General features: G+C 46.5%; 1 protein-coding gene across 6 annotated transcripts in view; it reads right to left on the bottom strand.

Moving 5' to 3' along the window:
* The window catches only part of KALRN (kalirin RhoGEF kinase), a 311,247-nt gene that overhangs the window by 132,096 nt on the left and 154,003 nt on the right, over positions 1-25,148 (bottom strand). For all 6 annotated transcript variants that reach the window (XM_075284733.1, XM_075284737.1, XM_075284732.1 and 3 more), the window contains exons 12-26: positions 23,840-24,009; positions 23,561-23,735; positions 22,511-22,706; positions 21,955-22,121; positions 16,722-16,841; positions 16,179-16,397; positions 15,587-15,739; positions 15,366-15,480; positions 14,504-14,619; positions 13,864-13,986; positions 13,219-13,401; positions 11,158-11,276; positions 7,743-7,809; positions 6,186-6,295; positions 4,380-4,449 (exon numbers count right to left, since the gene is read on the bottom strand). In XM_075284733.1, the coding sequence (XP_075140834.1) occupies positions 4,380-4,449; positions 6,186-6,295; positions 7,743-7,809; positions 11,158-11,276; positions 13,219-13,401; positions 13,864-13,986; positions 14,504-14,619; positions 15,366-15,480; positions 15,587-15,739; positions 16,179-16,397; positions 16,722-16,841; positions 21,955-22,121; positions 22,511-22,706; positions 23,561-23,735; positions 23,840-24,009 (2,103 nt within the window). The remainder of the gene's footprint in view (positions 1-4,379; positions 4,450-6,185; positions 6,296-7,742; positions 7,810-11,157; positions 11,277-13,218; positions 13,402-13,863; positions 13,987-14,503; positions 14,620-15,365; positions 15,481-15,586; positions 15,740-16,178; positions 16,398-16,721; positions 16,842-21,954; positions 22,122-22,510; positions 22,707-23,560; positions 23,736-23,839; positions 24,010-25,148) is intronic.

The raw sequence follows: 25,148 nt of genomic DNA, 5'->3' as shown, positions 1-25,148 counted from the left end.
CCCTCTACACCTCTACACCCATAATAAGTGACCCTATACACGCACGATCAGTGACCCTATACACCCATGATCAGTGACCCTATACACCCATAATAAGTGACCCCTATACACCCATGATCAGTGACCCTATACACCCATGATCAGTGACCCTATACACCTCTACAGTGACCCCATACACCCATAATAAGTGACCCCTATACACCTCTACAGTGACCCTATACACCCATGATCAGTGACCCTATACACCCATGATCAGTGACCCTATGCACCCATGATCAGTGACCCTATACACCCATAATAAGTGACCCTATACACCTCTACAGTGACCCTATACACCCATGATCAATGACCCTATACACCTCTACACCCATGATCAGTGACCCTATACACCCATGATCAGTGACCCTATGCACCCATGATCAGTGACCCTATACACCCATAATAAGTGACCCTATACACCTCTACAGTGACCCTATACACCCATGATCAATGACCCTATACACCTCTACACCCATGATCAGTGACCCTATACACCCATGATCAATGACCCTATACACCCATGATCAGTGGCCCTATACACCCATGATCAGTGGCCCTATACACCCATGATCAGTGACCCTATACACCCATGATCAGTGGCCCTATACACCCATGATCAGTGACCCTATACACCCATGATCAATGACCCTATACACCTCTACACCCATGATCAGTGACCCTATACACCTCTACAGTGACCCTATACACCCATGATCAGTGACCCTATACACCCATGATCAGTGACCCTATGCACCCATGATCAGTGACCCTATACACCCATAATAAGTGACCCTATACACCTCTACAGTGACCCTATACACCCATGATCAATGACCCTATACACCTCTACACCCATGATCAGTGACCCTATACACCCATGATCAGTGACCCTATACACCCATGATCAGTGGCCCTATACACCCATGATCAGTGACCCTATACACCCATGATCAGTGACCCCATACACCCATAATAAGTGACCCCTATACACCCATGATCAGTGACCCTATACACCTCTACACCCATAATAAGTGACCCTATACACGCATGATCAGTGACCCTATACACCCATGATCAGTGACCCTATACACCCATAATAAGTGACCCCTATACACCCATGATCAGTGACCCTATACACCCATGATCAGTGACCCCATACACCCATAATAAGTGACCCCTATACACCTCTACAGTGACCCTATACACCCATGATCAGTGACCCTATACACCCATGATCAGTGACCCTATGCACCCATGATCAGTGACCCTATACACCCATAAGTGACCCTATACACCTCTACAGTGACCCTATACACCCATGATCAGTGACCCTATACACCCATGATCAATGACCCTATACACCTCTACACCCATGATCAGTGACCCTATACACCCATGATCAGTGACCCTATACACCCATGATAAGTGACCCCATACACCCATAATAAGTGACCCCATACACCCATAATAAGTGACCCTATACACCTCTACAGTGACCCTATACACCCATGATCAGTGACCCTATACACCTCTACACCCATGATCAGTGACCCTATACACCCATGATCAGTGGCCCTATACACCCATGATCAGTGACCCTATACACCCATGATCAGTGACCCTATACACCCATGATCAGTGACCCTATACACCCATGATCAGTGACCCCATACACCCATAATAAGTGACCCCTATACACCCATGATCAGTGACCCTATACACCCATGATCAGTGACCCTATACACCTCTACACCCATAATAAGTGACCCTATACACGCATGATCAGTGACCCTATACACCCATGATCAGTGACCCTATACACCCATAATAAGTGACCCCTATACACCCATGATCAGTGACCCTATACACCCATGATCAGTGACCCTATACACCCATAATAAGTGACCCCTATACACCCATGATCAGTGACCCTATACACCCATGATCAGTGACCCCATACACCCATAATAAGTGACCCCTATACACCTCTACAGTGACCCTATACACCCATGATCAGTGACCCTATACACCCATGATCAGTGACCCTATACACCCATGATCAGTGACCCTATGCACCCATGATCAGTGACCCTATACACCCATGATCAGTGACCCTATACACCTCTACAGTGACCCTATACACCCATGATCAGTGACCCTATACACCCATGATCAATGACCCTATACACCTCTACACCCATGATCAGTGACCCTATACACCCATGATCAGTGACCCTATACACCCATGATCAGTGACCCCATACACCCATAATAAGTGACCCTATACACCTCTACAGTGACCCTATACACCCATGATCAGTGACCCTATACACCTCTACACCCATGATCAGTGACCCTATACACCCATGATCAGTGGCCCTATACACCCATGATCAGTGACCCTATACACCCATGATCAGTGACCCTATACACCCATGATCAATGACCCTATACACCTCTACACCCATGATCAGTGACCCTATACACCTCTACAGTGACCCTATACACCCATGATCAGTGACCCTATACACCTCTACAGTGACCCTATACACCCATGATCAGTGACCCTATACACCCATGATCAGTGACCCTATACACCCATGATCAGTGACCCTATACACCCATGATCAGTGACCCTATACACCCATGATCAGTGACCCCATACACCCATAATAAGTGACCCCTATACACCCATGATCAGTGACCCTATACACCCATGATCAGTGACCCCATACACCCATAATAAGTGACCCCTATACACCTCTACAGTGACCCTATACACCCATGATCAGTGACCCTATACACCCATGATCAGTGACCCTATGCACCCATGATCAGTGACCCTATACACCCATAATAAGTGACCCTATACACCTCTACAGTGACCCTATACACCCATGATCAGTGACCCTATACACCCATGATCAATGACCCTATACACCTCTACACCCATGATCAGTGACCCTATACACCCATGATCAGTGACCCTATGCACCCATGATCAGTGACCCTATACACCCATGATCAGTGACCCTATGCACCCATAATAAGTGACCCTATACACCTCTACAGTGACCCTATGCACCCATGATCAGTGACCCTATACACCTATACACCCATGATTAGTGACCCTATACACCCATGATCAGTGACCCTATACACCCATGATCAGTGACCCTATACACCCATGATCAGTGACCCTATACACCCATGATCAGTGACCCTATACACCTCTACAGTGACCCTATACACCCATGATCAGTGACCCTATACACCCATGATCAGTGACCCTATATACCCATGATCAGTGACCCTATACACCCATGATCAGTGACCCTATACACCCATGATCAGTGACCCTATACACCCATGATCAGTGACCCCATACACCCATAATAAGTGACCCCTATACACCTCTACAGTGACCCTATACACCCATGATCAGTGACCCTATGCACCCATGATAAGTGACCCCATACACCCATAATAAGTGACCCCATACACCCATAATAAGTGACCCTATACACCTCTACAGTGACCCTATACACCCATGATCAGTGACCCTATACACCTCTACACCCATGATCAGTGACCCTATACACCCATGATCAGTGACCCTATACACCCATGATCAGTGACCCTATACACCCATGATCAATGACCCTATACACCTCTACACCCATGATCAGTGACCCTATACACCTCTACAGTGACCCTATACACCCATGATCAGTGACCCTATACACCCATGATCAGTGACCCTATACACCCATGATCAGTGACCCTATACACCCATGATCAGTGACCCTATACACCCATGATCAGTGACCCCATACACCCATGATCAGTGACCCTATACACTTCTACACCCATGATCAGTGACCCTATACACCCATGATCAGTGACCCTATACACTTCTACACCCATGATCAGTGACCCTATACACCTCTACAGTGACCCTATACACCCATGATCAGTGGCCCTATACACCCATGATCAGTGACCCTATACACCCATCATCAGTGACCCTATACACCTCTACACCCATGATCAGTGGCCCTATACACCCATGATCAGTGACCCTATGCACCCATGATCAGTGACCCTATACACCTATACACCCATGATCAGTGGCCCTATACACCCATGATCAGTGACCCTATACACCCATGATCAGTGACCCTATACACCCATGATCAGTGACCCTATACACCCATGATCAGTGACCCTATACACCCATGATCAATGACCCTATACACCTCTACACCCATGATCAGTGACCCTCTACACCCATGATCAGTGACCCTATACACCCTAATACTCCATGGCATCATAGTTACCCATGTGACGAAGCAGTGTCCGACATCCTCTGGAAGTTGCTCATATTTCTCCAATTCCTTTAAAAAGATGCTGTGGAGAAGCAGAGGATTGTGGGTGAGATGGCTGTATACGGTACATACAGTCATGGCCAAAAGTTTTGAGAATGCCACAAATCTCCTCTTGTCACATGATCTGCTCCCTCTGGGTTCTGTGTGTTTGTCAGATGTTTTTATCACATACAGAAATAGAATTGCAATCCTATTCTGAGTAATAAAAGCTTATAGTGACAGTTAGAAGGAGTTAGTGCAGCGGTGTAATATTTGCAGTGTTGCCCCTTCTTCTTCTTCAGGACCTCTGCAATTCTCCCTGGCTCGCTCTCAATCACCTTCTGGACCAAATCCTGACTGATAGCCGTCCATTCTTGCACAATCAATGCTTGCATTTTCTCAGAATTTGTAGGTTTTTGTTTGTCCCCCCGTCTCTTGATGATTGACCACAAGTTCTCAATGGGATTAAGATCTGGGGAGTTTCCAGGCCATGGACCCAAAATCTCTCTGTTTTGTTCCCTGAGCCATTTAGTTCTCCCCTTTGCTTTATGGCAAGGTGCTCCATCATGCTGGAAAAGGCATTGTTGATGGCCAAACTGCTCTTGGACGGTTGGGAGACGTTGATCTTGGAGGACATTCTGGTCCCATTCTTTATTCATGGCTGTGTTTTTAGGCAAGACTGTGAGAGAGCCGATTCCCTTGGCTGAGAAGCCACCCCACACATGAATGGTTTCAGGATGCTTTACAGTTGGCATGAGACCAGACTGGTGATAGCGCTCACCTCGTCTTCTCCCAATAAGCTGTTTTCCAGATGTCCCAAACAATCGAAAAGGGGATTCATCAGAGAAAATGACTTTCCCCCAGTCCTCAGCAGTCACTCCCTGGACCCTCTGCAGAATATCAGTCTGTCCCTGATGTTTTTTCTGGAGAGAAGTGGCTTCTTTGCTGCCCTCCTTGAGACCAGGCCTTGCTCCAAGAGTCTCCGCAGTCTCACAGTGCGTGCAGATGCACTCACACCTGCCTGCTGCCATTCCTGAGCAAGCTCTGCACTGCTGGTAGCCCGATCCCGCAGCTGAAACACTTTTAAGAGACGGTCCTGGCCCTTGCTGGTCTTTCTTGGGCGCCCTGGAGCCTTTTTGCCAACAATGGAACCTCTCTCCTTGAAGTTCTTGATGATGCGATAGATTGGTGACTGCGGTGCAATCTTTCTAGCTACGATACTCTTCCCTGTTAGGCCATTTTTGTGCAGTGCAATGATGACTGCACGTGTTTCTTTAGAGATAACCATGGGTAACAGAAGAGAAACAATGATGCCAAGCACCAGCCTCCTTTTACAGTGTCCAGTGGTGTCATTCTTACTTAATCATGACAGATTGATCTCCAGCCCTGTCCTCATCAACACCCACACCTGTGTTACTGGAGCAATCACTGAAACCATGTTAGCTGGTGCTTTTAAGGCAGGGCTGCAATGATGTTGAAATGTGTTTTGGGGGATAAAGTTCATTTTCTAGGCAAATATTGACTTTACAAGTAATTGCTGTTAAGCTGATCACTCTGTATAACATTCTGGAGTATCTGCAAATTACCATTAGGAAAACGGAAGCCGTAGACTTTGTAACAAGTAATATTTGTAGCATTCTCAGAACTTTTGGCCATGACTAGTCTCCACTGTCATTATGTGACCACACAATCACTTCTGCCCATTATACTCTGGTAGTAAGACACAGCAGATATAAGAGCAATACTCTGCAGCCGACAGGACACAACCCCAGGACTCACTTGTTGTGAAAATCATAAATCTCCTGAATGTTCCCAAATATAATGTGCTCCTTATTAACAATCCCAGAGGGGATCTCCTCCACCCCACTGGTCATCTCCCAAAGGTACGTCTGCAAGGAAGGAGAGAGAAGAGACATCAATGTGAGATAGATAGATAGATAGATAGATAGATAGATAGATAGATAGGAGATAGATAGATAGATAGATAGATAGATAGGAGATAGATAGATAGATAGATAGATAGATAGATAGGAGATAGATAGATAGATAGATAGATAGATAGATAGATAGATAGGAGATAGATAGATAGATAGATAGATAGATAGGAGATAGATAGATAGATAGATAGATAGATAGATAGATAGATAGATAGGAGATAGATAGAGAGAGAGAGAGAGATAGATAGACAGATAGATAGATAGATAGATAGATAGATAGATAGATAGATAGATAGATAGATAGATAGATAGGAGATAGATAGATAGATAGATAGATAGGAGATAGATAGATAGCTAGATAGATAGATAGATAGATAGATAGGAGATAGATAGATAGATAGATAGATAGATAGATAGATAGATAGGAGATAGATAGAGAGAGAGAGATAGATAGATAGATAGATAGATAGATAGATAGATAGATAGATAGATAGATAGATAGATAGATAGATAGATAGATAGATAGATAGATAGATAGATAGATAGATAGATAGATAGATAGATTAGATAGATAGATAGATAGATAGATAGATAGATAGATAGATAGGAGATAGATAGATAGATAGATAGATAGATAGATAGATAGATAGATAGATAGATAGGAGATAGATAGATAGATAGATAGATAGATAGATAGGAGATAGATAGATAGATAGGATAGATAGATAGGAGATAGATAGATAGATAGATAGATAGGAGATAGATAGATAGATAGATAGATAGATAGATAGGAGATAGATAGATAGATAGATAGATAGATAGATAGGAGATAGATAGATAGATAGATAGATAGATAGATAGATAGGAGATAGATAGATAGATAGATAGATAGGAGATAGATAGATAGGAGATAGATAGATAGATAGATAGATAGATAGATAGATAGATAGATAGGAGATAGATAGATAGATAGATAGATAGATAGATAGATAGATAGATAGATAGGAGATAGATAGGGAGATAGATAGATAGATAGATAGATAGATAGGAGAGAGATAGATAGATAGATAGATAGATAGATAGATAGATAGATAGGAGATAGATAGATAGATAGATAGATAGATAGATAGGAGATAGATAGATAGATAGATAGATAGATAGATAGATAGGAGATAGATAGATAGATAGGAGATAGATAGATAGATAGATAGATAGATAGATAGATAGATAGATAGATAGATAGATAGGAGATAGATAGATAGATAGATAGATAGATAGATAGATAGGAGATAGATAGATAGATAGGAGATAGATAGATAGATAGATAGATAGATAGATAGATAGATAGATAGATAGATAGATAGGAGATAGATAGATAGATAGATAGATAGATAGATACCTCCATACACTCGTGCAGGTCTCGCACATAGGCTTTCTCTGTCTGTAGAAGTTCTGCCATTATAAACCTGAAGCAGAAGGGTTAATGTTGTCAGGATATTACACTGAGCACTGGTGCTATACTGGTATATTATATATTGGCTCCATACTGGACTCTATGGTTATACTGGACATTGGTGTTATTTGAGGCTGTTGTCTCCATGGGGTGAGGTCTGTTACATCATTTGCACATAGATCCCACTACTATTATACATGTGACAATATATATATATATCCCATCCTACTAATATTATATACTAGCTGTTACCTGCGACTTGGTCTGCGGTGATTGTAGCAGTGGGTATATACAGGCGCGGGTAAGGTTTTCGTACTGTGTATAAGGTATGGGATATAAAATGTAACTTTGTATCTTGTTGTTTCTGTAATTCTGAGAATACGTGAGACTTTTGTGTTGGATGTAATTTGTATTTCAGCCGCTATATATACGGTGTTGGTATAAACTGTACATAGTGTCTTTGGGACAGAGGGATTACAAGTTGAATATACCTCGATATACGACATTGTATGATTTGTTATTTTCCGCCAGTACATGTCAGTTTTGGGCACAGGATACTCTCGAGCAGCCACATAAAGTCTGGCCCTGTGCATGACAGTTCAGTAACTCCATGCGCCTCTCAGTAATAGCAATTAACCCCATCATGTCCCTCACATTAACCCCTGTGTAAGAGGTACTGATATGTGAGAGACTTGGAGGTAATAATTAAGTATCTTCATTACTGAGGTCTTTTATTAGTCCCTCCATATGTCTCACACAGTAGTAACCTTTATATGGGGCACACAGGGGTTAATATGAGGGACATGATGGGGGTTATTCCTATTAATGTGAGGCACACAGGGGTAATATGAGGGACATGATGGGGGTTATTCCTATTAATGTCAGGCACACAGGGGTTAATATGAGGGACATGATGGGTTTATTCCTATTAATGTGAGGCACACAGGGGTTAATATGAGGGACATGATGGGTTTATTCCTATTAATGTCAGGCACACAGGGGTTAATATGAGGGACATGATGGGTTTATTCCTATTAATGTCAGGCACACAGGGGTTAATATGAGGGACATGATGGGGTTTATTCCTATTAATGTCAGGCACACAGGGGTTAATATGAGGGACATGATGGGTTTATTCCTATTAATGTCAGGCACACAGGGGTTAATATGAGGGACATGATGGGTTTATTCCTATTAATGTGAGGCACACACGGGTTAATATGAGGGACATGATGGGGTTTATTCCTATTAATGTGAGGCACACAGGGGTTAATATGAGGGACATGATGGGGTTATTCCTATTAATGTGAGGCACACAGGGGTTAATATGAGGGACATGATGGGTTTATTCCTATTAATGTCAGGCACACAGGGGTTAATATGACATATACGGGACATGATGGGGTTATTCCTATTAATGTGAGGCACACAGGGGTAATATGAGGGACATGATGGGTTTATTCCTATTAATGTCAGGCACACAGGGGTTAATATGAGGGACATGATGGGTTTATTCCTATTAATGTGAGGCACACACGGGTTAATATGAGGGACATGATGGGGTTTATTCCTATTAATGTGAGGCACACAGGGGTTAATATGAGGGACATGATGGGGTTATTCCTATTAATGTGAGGCACACAGGGGTTAATATGAGGGACATGATGGGTTTATTCCTATTAATGTCAGGCACACAGGGGTTAATATGACATATACGGGACATGATGGGGTTATTCCTATTAATGTGAGGCACACAGGGGTAATATGAGGGACATGATGGGGGTTATTCCTATTAATGTGAGGCACACAGGGGTTAATATGAGGGACATGATGGGGGTTATTCCTATTAATGTGAGGCACACAGGGGTTAATATGAGGGACATGATGGGGTTATTCCTATTAATGTGAGGCACACAGGGGTTAATATGAGGGACATGATGGGGGTTATTCCTATTAATGTGAGGCACATGGAGTTACTAAGACTAAACTAATAACCCCAAATGCCGGACATTAATGAGAACAGTAATCCTATGTACTTGTGTGTTTTTCAGTGTCACTTTGCTAGCAGCTTCCTCTCCTCCTCGGGGAACCTTTGCAGAGTGCAGACCACTATAGCAGGCACAGACCTGAGCGATTAAGCTCCACCCCCTGGGTTTCCTGCACCCCTCTCATTGGAGGGCAGTGAGAGAAGGGGAGTGTCCTTATGCCTCAGCTCTAGCAGAGCACTGAAGGGACGCTCCGACTTCATGTAACTCTTGCAGGTCCTGTGCTGCTGGTGTGCCAGTGAAATATGGCAGGAGTGCCACTCTTGGCATGTGTGCCAGGGGCTGCTGACCTCTGCTGTAGGGGGTAATATGAATTTTGTGGCTTGCTATGGTCCAAAGTGTGTGAGATTGCAGAGATAGTGATGTGAGTTTGGGTTTTGTGGGGGTCCTGGGAAAAACGTATGTGCGCTATTGTGACGAAAAGTAGCCTATTGCGCAATCCAGTGTAGTGACTATGTTTGTGGAAAATTTCAGCCAAATCGGTGGAGCGGGTTTTGCGTGATTGAGGAACAAATATCCGAACATCCATAGTCACAAACCCACAAACATCCAAACACACACTTTCACCTTTATAATATTAATAGGATGTGACACTTTGGATGTTTGCTCCTCAATCACATAAACCACTGAGCGGATTTGGATGAGATTTGCCCCATAGATACTCTGTAACCTGGAGTAATCGGCTACTTTGTATCCCGGTACATGACATGGCTTCACTACTGTTCTGGATTTATGGTCACATACTATATTACACTGCTCCTGCAGCCGCTTATCTCAGGTCCTAGGGCTGTTATCTCTCTATGTAACACTCAGCTAACCCTCAGTCCATTGTGTACAATTATCTGCATATTATCTGATCTGCTCCAGTGCTGACACACTGGAGGGGGAAACACCTTTACTCCACATTGGCAGTTTGCTGATATTAAACATGGCGGGAAAAAGAGAATCTAATTTGTCACAAACACCGAGAGCTATGAAGGAGCCAGAAGTCACAGAGTTCTCCTCAAGTGGAGCTCAGGGGGATCATCAACGTGTGCGATTCGCGACGGCTGTTTCGAATAGTGTTTGTTCATATCTACTCATTATATGGCGTTGCAGCGAGCTGCTGAGATGCCGGAACAATGGGCGGGTCCATCTGACACTGACAACAGAACTTCCTTCATCCAGAGGTGAACCAACATGGGAACCAAACCCCACAAAAAACAAAATGGGGACCCTGGTAAATAAATGAAGACATGAGAACCCCAATCTGAACTGGTCCCATAACCACAGGTCTGGGGCGCTGTAGGAGGAGTCTCATGGTGTTTGATTCTCACTCTTTTTTGCGGGCAGATTTCCTCTTCTCCTCGTTGACCTCATGGCCGGCATCTCGCAGCTTCACCTCTGGGTCAGTCAGAATGGCCGGAACGATGTCAAGTTCCAGATCCTTCGTGTCCTGGAGACAGAAGCAAAAGTGAGAATATGGCAGCGACCAACATCACAACCAGCCAATCCCTCCCCACCTAGTGGTCACCAGGAGAACAGCAGCCACCGACATCACAACCAGCCAATCCCTCCCCACCTAGTGGTCACCAGGAGAACAGCAGCCACCGACATCACAACCAGCCAATCCCTCCCCGCCTAGTGGTCGCCAGGAGAACAGCAGCCACCGACATCACAACCAGCCAATCCCTCCCCGCCTAGTGGTCGCCAGGAGAACAGCAGCCACCGACATCACAACCAGCCAATCCCTCCCCACCTAGTGGTCGCCAGGACAACAGCAGCCACCGACATCACAACCAGCCAATCCCTCCCCACCTAGTGGTCACCAGGAGAACAGCAGCCACCGACATCACAACCAGCCAATCCCTCCCCACCTAGTGGTCACCAGGAGAACAGCAGCCACCGACATCACAACCAGCCAATCCCTCCCCACCTAGTGGTCGCCAGGAGAACAGCAGCCACCGACATCACAACCAGCCAATCCCTCCCCACCTAGTGGTCGCCAGGAGAACAGCAGCCACCGGCATCACAACCAGCCAATCCCTCCCCACCTAGTGGTCACCAGGAGAACAGCAGCCACCGGCATCACAACCAGCCAATCCCTCCCCGCCTAGTGGTCACCAGGAGAACAGCAGCCACCGACATCACAACCAGCCAATCCCTCCCCGCCTAGTGGTCACCAGGAGAACAGCAGCCACCGACATCACAACCAGCCAATCCCTCCCCGCCTAGTGGTCACCAGGAGAACAGCAGCCACCGACATCACAACCAGCCAATCCCTCCCCACCTAGTGGTCGCCAGGAGAACAGCAGCCACCGACATCACAACCAGCCAATCCCTCCCCGCCTAGTGGTCACCAGGAGAACAGCAGCCACCGGCATCACAACCAGCCAATCCCTCCCCACCTAGTGGTCACCAGGAGAACAGCAGCCACCGACATCACAACCAGCCAATCCCTCCCCGCCTAGTGGTCACCAGGAGAACAGCAGCCACCGGCATCACAACCAGCCAATCCCTCCCCACCTAGTGGTTCGCCAGGAGAACAGCAGCCACTGAGCCCCCTGAAGCTGTTACTCAGCGAGGAGGACTGTGGGCGCCTCCGAATTATTGATCAGAAGATGTGAGGCAAACACTCATTAATTCTAAGAAGCGGCCATATGTCTGCCAAGCGGGTTTGTGAATTATATATGACAGATCTTCCACCGCCTCCAGATATGATGATGAAATGGCCATTTTATATAAGTAATATACTGAGCGATGTATAAGGAGGCCCCCGGACCGCCCGCGTGTAGGTGCAGCTCGGACTATATACACATATACTCCAATATAATGGCAACAGTAAAGCTGTCCCGTATGACAGGTGCAGGGGCTCCGGGCGATGTGAACATGCAGCAGACATACATGCACCTGCACAGGTCACTGTTAGGCCTTATCAGTGTGCGAGCCGAGCATTTCATGGCCAGCACATTGACCATCCATTTCTATGGCCTCATACACACTACTGTGGAGTTTCACTGTCCTGTGTAGGTGGCTTTGACCAAAACTGCGGACAGGTCTTCTCCCTGTGCACCTTGCGGCCCAGGCTCACTGACCTCAGTGAATGAAGGCGCGAGCACACACGTTGTCATTCATGTTCCGTCCCAGCCTGGCAACACTTACATGGTCGGTGCATGTCGCCTACATTAGGAAGTCTAGAAGTGGCCCAATACAAGTTAGCCAGTGCCTGCAACCTCAGTGGCCCCTAAAGATTAATGAGCCATTCCCAGCTCTTGGTGCAGCCTCAGGTCTCCCGCCCTACAGCAGCCAATCAAATTCCAGCTGGAATGTAAAGCAGTGATGTGATTGGGCGCTTGGGGTGGGGGCAGGGCTTGACTTGGTATGGCTCATGTGGGTACCTCAGTGCTGATGCCCAGCGCCCTCTGGAGTGAACATTGGTATTTCCCCATGCGCAGGGAGAAGTCGCGGTAATGCTTGTTCACCGTTGTCACCCATTTCTTCAGCTCGGTGGCATGGACGTGTCCTTTCTCCACAAAGCTGTCAGCCAGCTGGATCAGCAGCCGCACCTTCTCTTTAGTTTGCTGTCAGGAGAAGAAGACGATGATGATGATGTGTATAAAGATGGCAGGATCTATATAAATCCTTATTACTAGAACATTCATCTCTGAGCTATGAGACTCTGATCAGTACTGGAGCCGCAGGCGCCGAGGCTGCTCAGACGTCCGGAGAGGTCACCATAACCTTCACTGCCTCCTCACTGACATGGAGAAGTATGACGGCTGAGAAGAAGAACCAAAACTGAACACTAGGGGGCAAAGCAGAGACAAGCAGAGGACAGCGGGGGTGTCAGCGAGCCCTGGAGAGCGGGGGGCCGAGGACTGAGCCTCAAAAACCTTCATCACTCAGGATCCAAAACACACACAGACGTCTGCACAATCTCTGATCTGCAGCATAGTCATCACCTGTAACACTGACAACCACCCGTATGATAGCTGACAACTGCAACATCCTGCTATCAACCACGAAATAAGAGCCCTCCTCACCTTGGCAGGAATGCGGAAGTCCTCGTATTCCTTCAGCAGACCCTGAGTGTCCTCCAGACTCTCTCCAGTGCTCGTGTGAGAGGAGAGGAAATGTTCTCCAGTCTCCTGGATCCAGTCTAAAGCCTGGAGAGAAGAGAGGAAATCACCAAGACATTGTCACGAAACATCCACTTTATACCAGTGCTGCCCCCCTGCACACAGCCATGTAAGACAATATCATGCTTCTTGCCTGCAGCCACCACTAGGGGGCACTCTGTAGGATCTGGTTACGTCTGTGTGCAGTGAGCTCCCCCTAGTGGTGCCTCTAGTCATCATAGTAACAGCAGCTAGTGCTGGTGCTCAGTACAAGACAACAGCTCTGATCCCTCCGGGTTTAACCCCACGGAGACATGAAATTCATTAGCACAGAATTTTTGGAAAGGAACAAAACAAAAGCCACAGAAAATCTTCCTATTAGAAAATGATACGGTGAATACAAATGTAATACCAGCTGCGACCACCAGAGGGCAGAAGAAAATATATAATGTCAGCAAACTAAACAAAAAGAAAGGGGCCTCCAAAATTCCCTCCTAGTGAGTGTTCACACCATGGACGGTATCAGGATCACCCTGCCGACAGGCGACATCTCACAGCCACCTACCTGCTTGGCGCTCCTCTCAAACACCACGTACTGCTGGCACTGGTCCAGACGCCTCTTCTTCAGGGTCCAGAAATGCAGCACCCGGTTCTCCCTCTGGAGCAGCTCGCTGAGGATGGCTGCAAAATGGCCACAGTCTGTCACATGACACAGAAGTCGCCTCTACCTCAAATCCCAACACCCCTGGTACCCTGACCGGTAACTAATAGTCTACGATAGGTCCTTGTGGTCCCAGCGGGGCGCAGTCACATCTATGAGACATCTTCACATGTACAAGCTCCCATCCCGCCAGCCATCTCTGTGACACCTAAATAGGATCTGCGCTGCGTTTCTGGCATTACCAGTAATCCTCTCCGTTCTGCAGCTTAACAACAACTAATCCAATAAAAAGCCGCACTCCAGCCCCGCGCCAAATTCATTAACAGTCCAGGAAGAAACTCCACAATCGCCTGAGCCATTGGAAGGCTGCGCGGCCATGACATGTTCAGTATACTAGGCCGAGCAAGCATTAGACCACAGAGGGGAGTCCTGGGGTGCAGAAGACTAGACGTGACCCCTGCCCTGCGATCTCTGTGTTACTGACCACGTCCAGAGTAACAGTAACAGCGTACCCTCCCCCCCCCCTCCCCGAGCGGAGACAATCAGAGATGAGCGAGTATTATTCCAAAGTTTCGGCTAGCATGCACCCATAGCAATGAATGGAGCCAGCCGGCACACAGACGGGGCCGGCGTCCTGCCGCTTAACCCCCTGTGTCCATTCATTCCTATGGGTGCGCGCTATTCGTTACAGCCGTTTGGAATAATACTCGCTCATCTCTAGAGACAGTCCTTACAGCACATTGCAATGCTCCATGTGACACGTTACCTTTGACCTGTTGTTCCGGCCCCCGTGTGTGTGGGGCCACTCCGGGCATACTGACATTGTTACGATGAATGTACTTTAAGAAAACCTCAGCGTTTCTCCTCGCCAACGTGCAGGCCTAAAGACAAAAGAAGAGCGAAGATGGCGGACAGTGTCTGTATGCACCGGATACACAATGAGCCCTGCATGGCCCAGTATACTTTAGGCCCGTCCCTTGCCCTCACCTTGAGGAAGGCTTCTTTCTGCTCCAAGTGTTTGCTGATCAGAGGCATCACATGATCCACTTCAGACGCGGTGGGTCCTAGTTTATCGTGTCCTCGGCACCAGTCCTCGTCCCTCCGGTATTCCTGCTCCAGACTTTCCAGGACGCTGCAAACCTAGAACAGAAGCAAAAGGATCAGTGATGGCGCCTTGTACAGGAACAGCAAGGGTGACCCCTCACACCCTATAACCAAGGACTGACACCCACAATCCTCTGCAATATCCTCAAACAACATATTCCAGATTTTTTTTCTTTTTCCTAGTATTCTTCCATCATCAGTAAGAAGTATTTTGGAAAAGTGGAAGGAAGCACAGCGCCCCCAAGGTGCAGGAAGGCCACGTAACATTACACTGGGGCGGGATCACAAAGCGGCCACTGGACTCCGGCGCCCTGGACCAATCTGGCGGTATGATAGAGGGGTCTGGGTATGGGGACCCGCCTGTGCCAGCGATATAGTTTGGTGGCGGAGGGGTGATGCCGCGGGTCGGACTCTTACTTTCTGTGATGTAGACATATAACATGCCCTTATCTCTATCCTGTGTGCCACCGCTGACCTGCTCTGAGGTTTTGTAGAAGGCCACTGAGGCATTGACCAGCTTCAGCCTGTCCTCCATCTTCAGCATCAGCTGCTGCCAGTGCATGGCGACCTTCTCTGCACATTCCCGGATGGCGTCGGCGTCGTAATGGCCGGCCTGGAGCAGCGCCTCGGCCTTCTGCTGCACCTGCAGAGCACTCTGATGTGTCTTCTGTAAGGAGCTGGCGTGAAAGAGGGACTGCGAAGGAGAGAAGGAGACGTCTTACTGTCAGGACACCCCAACTGGTCCCATAAAACCTTCTTATTCCACAGTCATTATAGTATAACGTTGGGGTTAACCCTGCAGGCCATCTACTATTGCTCACTGTTATCAGCCACTGCAGGCCGGTGTCACAGAGACCCTCCAGAGACATATGGGTTAATGATACCCGATTAAAGCACTACAAGCTCCACACTTCGGCTGTTACTGGCCCTTTAAGAATGAAGATAGTCTGCAGGAAGAGGAGTAATACTCTGCAGGATTCCCCCTCCCTTGCCCAGCACTGTCCGCCAGTCTGGTCACCTCGATCGCCATCTGGAATTGCTCATGTTCCCTCTGGAGCTGTTCGGCCTCTGACAAGGAGCTGGCGTTCACCAGGCTGGCATTCAACATGGACTCCCCATTACGAATCCATCCCAAGACCTGGAGGAGAGAAGACAAGTCAGCCATCACTGCCCCGACAACCTCCTGCCCATAAGGAGAAAAGTCATGTTTGTCAGAGACTTAGGCCTAAAAAGAAGCCGCCATTATCCCCAAAATCAGAATATGATCACAAGACTCCGGGGAGTAAATCAGGGGCCGGACAGATGGAATTATTGTCACCAGGTGTGGTCACCCAGCTTTCCCAGAACCCTGCTTGACAACACTGTCTAGAATCAGGGGTCCTCAAACTTTTTAAACAGTGGGCCGGAGGCAGAGCAGGTCGCACAGACATCGGGAGCGGTGCCCTCCAATAGGTGAAGTGAAGTGTCCTCCATGGCCCGAGCTCCTCAGGAGCTTCATTATAAATGCACGCCTGCCGGCGCTGTCAGCGGGGCCAGACAGAAGTGCTTGGCGGGCCGCAGTTTGAGGACCCCTGGTCTAGATAATCAAGCTTACATGTAGAGATCTGTGACCTACCCGGAGAACCAAATGTCTCGGTCACCCCAATCTTATGGCCCCCCATCTGGAGCTGCAGCCTCCCCCTCTTGAGGAGACGCGGCTCCGGGGCCATCTTGTGTCATCATCACAATGAAGAGGACAAGAGGAATCTGGAAAGAAAGCGCCCAGCAGGGCCCGGCGGCCGGCACTCATTATCACTACAAGCCGCTCCTCGGGGTGACAGGAGGAAATCTCATCTCAGCGTAATCCAAAAAGCCAATTTCAGTCCAAGTCTTATCAGACACAACCTGCCCGAGAGTCAAGACTCAATCTAGATCTACAGATACGACCGAAGGGAAGGAATCCAGCAAGAGCAAGACGCTTCCAAAATACAAGTCCAAGACATAAGAGCAGAGAGGTGTAATAAGACCCTCAGTCCTCCTAATATCAGCTATAGAGGTGTAATAAGACCCTCAGTCCTCCTAATATCAGATATAGGGGTGTAATAAGACCCTCAGTCCTCCTAATATCAGCTATAGAGGTGTAATAAGACCCTCAGTCCTCCTAATATAAGCTATAGGGGTGTAATAAGACCCTCAGTCCTCCTAATATAAGCTATAGGGGTGTAATAAGACCCTCAGTCCTCCAAATATCAGCTATAGAGGTGTAATAAGACCCTCAGTCCTCCTAATATCAGATACAGGGGTGTAATAAGACCCTCAGTCCTCCTAATATCAGCTATAGAGGTGTAATAAGACCCTCAGTCCTCCTAATATCAGATACAGGGGTGTAATAAGACCCTCAGTCCTCCTAATATCAGCTATAGAGGTGTAATAAGACCCTCAGTCCTCCTAATATCAGCTATAGAGGTGTAATAAGACCCTCAGTCCTCCTAATATAAGCTATAGGGGTGTAATAAGACCCTCAGTCCTCCTAATATCAGCTATAGGGGTGTAATAAGACCCTCAGTCCTCCTAATATAAGCTATAGGGGTGTAATAAGACCCTCAGTCCTCCTAATATCAGATATAGGGGTGTAATAAGACCCTCAGTCCTCCTAATATAAGCTATAGGGGTGTAATAAGACCCTCAGTCCTCCTAATATAAGCTATAGGGGTGTAATAAGACCCTCAGTCCTCCTAATATCAGATATAGGGGTGTAATAAGACCCTCAGTCCTCCTAATATCAGCTATAGGGTGTAATAAGACCCTCAGTCCTCCTAATATCAGATATAGGGGTGTAATAAGACCCTCAGTCCTCCTAATATCAGCTATAGGGGTGTAATAAGACCCTCAGTCCTCCTAATATCAGATATAGGGGTGTAATAAGACCCTCAGTCCTCCTAATATCAGATATAGGGGTGTAATAAGACCCTCAGTCCTCCTAATATCAGATATAGGGGTGTAATAAGACCCTCAGTCCTCCTAATATAAGCTATAGGGGTGTAATAAGACCCTCAGTCCTCCTAATATAAGCTATAGGGGTGTAATAAGACCCTCAGTCCTCCTAATATCAGCTATAGAGGTGTAATAAGACCCTCAGTCCTCCTAATATCAGCTATAGGGGTGTAATAAGACCCTCAGTCCTCCTAATATAAGCTATAGGGGTGTAATAAGACCCTCAGTCCTCCTAATATCAGCTATAGAGGTGTAATAAGACCCTCAGTCCTCCTAATATAAGCTATAGGGGTGTAATAAGACCCTCAGTCCTCCTAATATAAGCTATAGGGGTGTAATAAGACCCTCAGTCCTCCTAATATCAGATACAGGGGTGTAATAAGACCCTCAGTCCTCCTAATATCAGCTATAGGGGTGTAATAAGACCCTCAGTCCTCCTAATATAAGCTATAGGGGTGTAATAAGACCCTCAGTCCTCCTAATATAAGCTATAGGGGTGTAATAAGACCCTCAGTCCTCCTAATATAAGCTATAGGGGTGTAATAAGACCCTCAGTCCTCCTAATATCAGATAAAGGGGTGTAATAAGACCCTCAGTCCTCCAAATATCAGCTATAGAGGTGTAATAAGACCCTCAGTCCTCCTAATATAAGCTATAGGCGTGTAATAAGACCCTCAGTCCTCCTAATATCAGATATAGGGGTGTAATAAGACCCTCAGTCCTCCTAATATAAGCTATAGAGGTGTAATAAGACCCTCAGTCCTCCTAATATCAGCTATAGGGGTGTAATAAGACCCTCAGTCCTCCTAATATCAGATATAGGGATGTAATAAGACCCTCAGTCCTCCTAATATCAGATATAGGGATGTAATAAGACCCTCAGTCCTCCTAATATCAGATATAGGGGTGTAATAAGACCCTCAGTCCTCCTAATATCAGATATAGGGGTGTAATAAGACCCTCAGTCCTCCAAATATCAGATATAGGGGTGTAATAAGACCCTCAGTCCTCCTAATATAAGCTATAGGGGTGTAATAAGACCCTCAGTCCTCCTAATATCAGATATAGAGGTGTAATAAGACCCTCAGTCCTCCTAATATAAGCTATAGGGGTGTAATAAGACCCTCAGTCCTCCTAATATCAGCTATAGGGGTGTAATAAGACCCTCAGTCCTCCTAATATCAGCTATAGAGGTGTAATAAGACCCTCAGTCCTCCTAATATCAGCTATAGAGGTGTAATAAGACCCTCAGTCCTCCTAATATCAGCTATAGGGGTGTAATAAGACCCTCAGTCCTCCTAATATCTGATATAGGGATGTAATAAGACCCTCAGTCCTCCTAATATCAGCTATAAGGTGTAATAAGACCCTCAGTCCTCCTAATATCAGCTATAGGGGTGTAATAAGACCCTCAGTCCTCCTAATATCTGATATAGGGATGTAATAAGACCCTCAGTCCTCCTAATATCAGCTATAGAGGTGTAATAAGACCCTCAGTCCTCCAAATATCAGCTATAGAGGTGTAATAAGACCCTCAGTCCTCCTAATATCAGCTATAGGGGTGTAATAAGACCCTCAGTCCTCCTAATATCAGATATAGGGGTGTAATAAGACCCTCAGTCCTCCTAATATCAGATATAGGAGTGTAATAAGACCCTCAGTCCTCCTAATATCAGCTATAGAGGTGTAATAAGACCCTCAGTCCTCCTAATATCAGCTATAGGGGTGTAATAAGACCCTCAGTCCTCCTAATATCTGATATAGGGATGTAATAAGACCCTCAGTCCTCCTAATATCAGCTATAGAGGTGTAATAAGACCCTCAGTCCTCCTAATATCAGCTATAAGGTGTAATAAGACCCTCAGTCCTCCTAATATCAGCTATAGGGGTGTAATAAGACCCTCAGTCCTCCTAATATCTGATATAGGGATGTAATAAGACCCTCAGTCCTCCTAATATCAGCTATAAGGTGTAATAAGACCCTCAGTCCTCCTAATATCTGATATAGGGATGTAATAAGACCCTCAGTCCTCCTAATATCTGATATAGGGATGTAATAAGACCCTCAGTCCTCCTAATATCAGCTATAGAGGTGTAATAAGACCCTCAGTCCTCCAAATATCAGCTATAGAGGTGTAATAAGACCCTCAGTCCTCCTAATATCAGCTATAGAGGTGTAATAAGACCCTCAGTCCTCCTAATATCAGCTATAGAGGTGTAATAAGACCCTCAGTCCTCCTAATATCAGCTATAGGGGTGTAATAAGACCCTCAGTCCTCCTAATATCAGCTATAGAGGTGTAATAAGACCCTCAGTCCTCCTAATATCAGCTATAGAGGTGTAATAAGACCCTCAGTCCTCCTAATATCAGCTATAAGGTGTAATAAGACCCTCAGTCCTCCTAATATCAGCTATAGGGGTGTAATAAGACCCTCAGTCCTCCTAATATCTGATATAGGGATGTAATAAGACCCTCAGTCCTCCTAATATCAGCTATAAGGTGTAATAAGACCCTCAGTCCTCCTAATATCTGATATAGGGATGTAATAAGACCCTCAGTCCTCCTAATATCTGATATAGGGATGTAATAAGACCCTCAGTCCTCCTAATATCAGCTATAGAGGTGTAATAAGACCCTCAGTCCTCCAAATATCAGCTATAGAGGTGTAATAAGACCCTCAGTCCTCCTAATATCAGCTATAGAGGTGTAATAAGACCCTCAGTCCTCCTAATATCAGCTATAGAGGTGTAATAAGACCCTCAGTCCTCCTAATATCAGCTATAGGGGTGTAATAAGACCCTCAGTCCTCCTAATATCAGCTATAGAGGTGTAATAAGACCCTCAGTCCTCCTAATATCAGCTATAGAGGTGTAATAAGACCCTCAGTCCTCCTAATATCAGCTATAGGGGTGTAATAAGACCCTCAGTCCTCCTAATATCAGCTATAAGGTGTAATAAGACCCTCAGTCCTCCTAATATCAGCTATAGGGGTGTAATAAGACCCTCAGTCCTCCTAATATCAGCTATAGGGTGTAATAAGACCCTCAGTCCTCCTAATATCAGATACTTAGATCCTTCCTACTTCTTGCCAGGAGTGTTCACGAGAGCCTCAAGGACTCTGCTGTATGAATTTCTCACCTTCACTCTGGATAATAGTATATTACCTTAATAACCAGAGGATATGAGACCGGTCCTGGTCGCCATATTATTGCGCTTCTTCCCACTGTACATACAGGCGTTCGCGCAGCGTCGCAGACTATTACACCCTTCTACTCACCTGCTTGACCTCAGCCTGTAGGTGGCGCAGTTGCAGACATTGCTCCAGGCGCTTATGGGTCTGATCCGCATTCAGGTCCAGCTCATGCTGCTTCTCATGGAGGAACTCCAACAACTCCTGCACCTGTGTGGCCAGGTCTATGTCCTTCTCGCAGATCAACTCAATGCCTGGAGGAGAGAGGCCGAACATCAAACAACATGGAGGGAACGGCTGAAAGATCACACATCAACCCACCTCAACAACAACTTGTCTCCATCATATCTACACCACCTTCATGTCATCTGCACCCCTATGCCTCATGAGCACCTCACCGACACCTCACCTGCACCCCATGTTCCTGTCATCTACACCCCATATTCATGTCATCTGCACTCTATACCCCATATTTGTATCATCTTCACCCCCCTTACACCCATCTTCATGTCATCTCCACCTCAATCACAGCCTGTCTCATCATCTACCTCCGTCCTCATGCCGCCACCACCAGAACCCTTCAATCCTCTCCAAGGTCGCCCGAGCACTTGCACAATGTCCTGCCTGACCAGGATCTAAGTACCTGAGGCCTGCACCTCCATGATGTACTGGTGAAGGTCCTGGCCCTGCTGGATGACTTCGAAGGTCATGTTGTTCATGGCTAGTTTCCGCTCCTTGTGACGCTGCAGCCGCTGCTCCGCCAGGGTCAGGTCTTCTGTGTTGAAGTCATTCATCTGACGGAGCAGATCCTCATTCCAGGCGTCCAGTTCAGCCGTCACCTACACAGAGGCATATATGAGGAATAGTACACAGTGTCCTATCAGATACCGTATCATCGAGAGATGTAGCAGAGCTCAGCCTGGCCATAACATGCTTCATAGCTCACATACTGTGACGTCTGCAGATATTGACATGCTTGAAGTGTGCCTGCAGTCATGTAAAACAGACTCGCCTCTGCTACATCTACACACCCATCTAATACCTCAGGTCACTTCTTACATTGCACAATTCTAAAGGCATTTGCTCACATGTCTGGGCCCGGCCCCATCTCTCAGCATCCCCCCCCTCGCCTTCCAATGTCCTTGCCTGATGCTGGAGCCGCAGCACAACAATGGAGCGCATTAGAATAACTGGAATAGCACCAGGCCTGAAAATGCTAAACATACGGCTCTATTCACACCTGCAGATTTTTCTGTTATTTTTTATTTTTATTTTTTAGAAATTACTGTTGGTGGGTTCTCCAAGATCTTCTGTCCAGTCCAGCGGTGCCCGGGGCTTCTACAAGCGGAACTCTCTACCCCACATGACTCCAGGGGTCAATCAGCGCACAATCATGGCTCCTTTCCTTAGGTCTCAGCGGTCACATGTGGCGGTGACCTGCACCGTAAGGAGCCCAGGGCAGCACAGGACCGGACTGTAGTAAGAGACAGCGGAGCCCGGGGACAGGGGAGTTGGTGTTTTTTTTGCTTTCTGTTTTTTCCCCACCATCCTGGACAATCTTTTAAAAACTTTACTGTAATTTTATCACCCCCTCCACCCCCCCAAAAAATCATAAAAAATGAAACAACTGAGAGCACTCCCTTGCAGGAGAATACATGATGTAAGTAAAGATGGCGGCTGTCACATGACCCACCTCGATGGTGTACTGCTCGAATATGCGCAGCTGCAGGAAGATGTCCAGCTTTATCTTCCTCTCATGAAACAGTTCTTCCATCTGAACCTGAGCCTCGTCCAGCTGCTGCAGAACAGACTCGATGTGACTGATGGAGCTGTTGTGCGGAGTCTTATTGCTGGACACCGCCGAATCCCTGCGGAGCACAGAACAAGGGTCTCATCACACATAACACACCCATCCCTACCCTGTATATATATAATGACCATGTGTGTCATCTTCAGCAGAACTAGCGCCCACCTGAGTTGTTGGATGAGATCTTCACCCTCCTTAATGACGTTGAGGGTCCCATCCAGTGTGGCCGTCTGCTGCTGCTGGAACTGTTTGATGAGCTCCTGGACGGCATCTACAGAGTCCGCACAGACGTCCTCCAACAGCTCCTTCTGCAGATCCTCCATCCAGGTCCAGAGCTGAGAAGATAAATATAAAGACCTCAGAAGAAATCAGACACAGAAGGAAGAAAATACTGAGAGAAGAAGAAAGAGAAAGAAGACACCACCGAGAGGAGATCAAAGATCACCAAGTACAATAACAAAGCACCCACAGACAAGGGATCGAGTAGAGAAGGAAGAGATCAACAAGAGGAGAAGGAAGAGATCAACGAGAGGAGAAGGAAGAGATCAACAAGAGGAGAAGGAAGAGATCAACGAGAGGAGAAGAAGAGATCAACAAGAGGAGAAGGAAGAGATCAACGAGAGGAGAAGGAAGAGATGAACGAGAGGAGAAGGAAGAGATCAACGAGAGGAGAAGAAGAGATGAACAAGAGGAGAAGGAAGAGATCAACAAGAGGAGAAGAAGAGATGAACAAGAGGAGAAGGAAGAGATCAACGAGAGGAGAAGAAGAGATGAACAAGAGGAGAAGGAAGAGATGAACAAGAGGAGAAGGAAGAGATCAACGAGAGGAGAAGAAGAGATCAACAACAGGAGAAGGAAGAGATGAACAAGAGGAGAAGGAAGAGATCAATGAGAGGAGAAGAAGAGATCAACGAGAGGAGAAGAAGAGATGAACAAGAGGAGAAGGAAGAGATCAACAAGAGGAGAAGGAAGAGATCAACAACAGGAGAAGGAAGAGATCAACAAGAGGAGAAGGAAGAGATCAACGAGAGGAGAAGAAGAGATCAACAACAGGAGAAGGAAGAGATCAACAAGAGGAGAAGGAAGAGATGAACGAGAGGAGAAGGAAGAGATCAATGAGAGGAGAAGGAAGAGATCAATGAGAGGAGAAGAAGAGATCAACAAGAGGAGAAGAAGAGATCAACAAGAGGAAAAGGAAGAGATCAATAAGAGGAGAAGGAAGAGATCAACAAGAGGAGAAGGAAGAGATCACAGAGAGGAGAAGAAGAGATCAATAAGAGGAGAAGAAGAGATCAACGAGAGGAGAAGGAAGAGATCAACGAGAGGAGAAGAAGAGATCAACGAGAGGAGAAGAAGAGATCAACAAGAGGAGAAGGAAGAGATCAACAAGAGGAGAAGGAAGAGATCAACAAGAGGAGAAGGAAGAGATCAACGAGAGGAGAAGAAGAGATCAACAAGAGGAGAAGGAAGAGAT

The sequence above is a fragment of the Leptodactylus fuscus genome, chromosome 8, assembly GCF_031893055.1.
Source record: "Leptodactylus fuscus isolate aLepFus1 chromosome 8, aLepFus1.hap2, whole genome shotgun sequence".
Lineage (NCBI taxonomy): Eukaryota > Metazoa > Chordata > Amphibia > Anura > Leptodactylidae > Leptodactylus > Leptodactylus fuscus.
The sequence above is the reverse complement of the archived record's forward strand: the minus strand, read 5'-3'. Positions and strand labels throughout refer to the sequence as shown.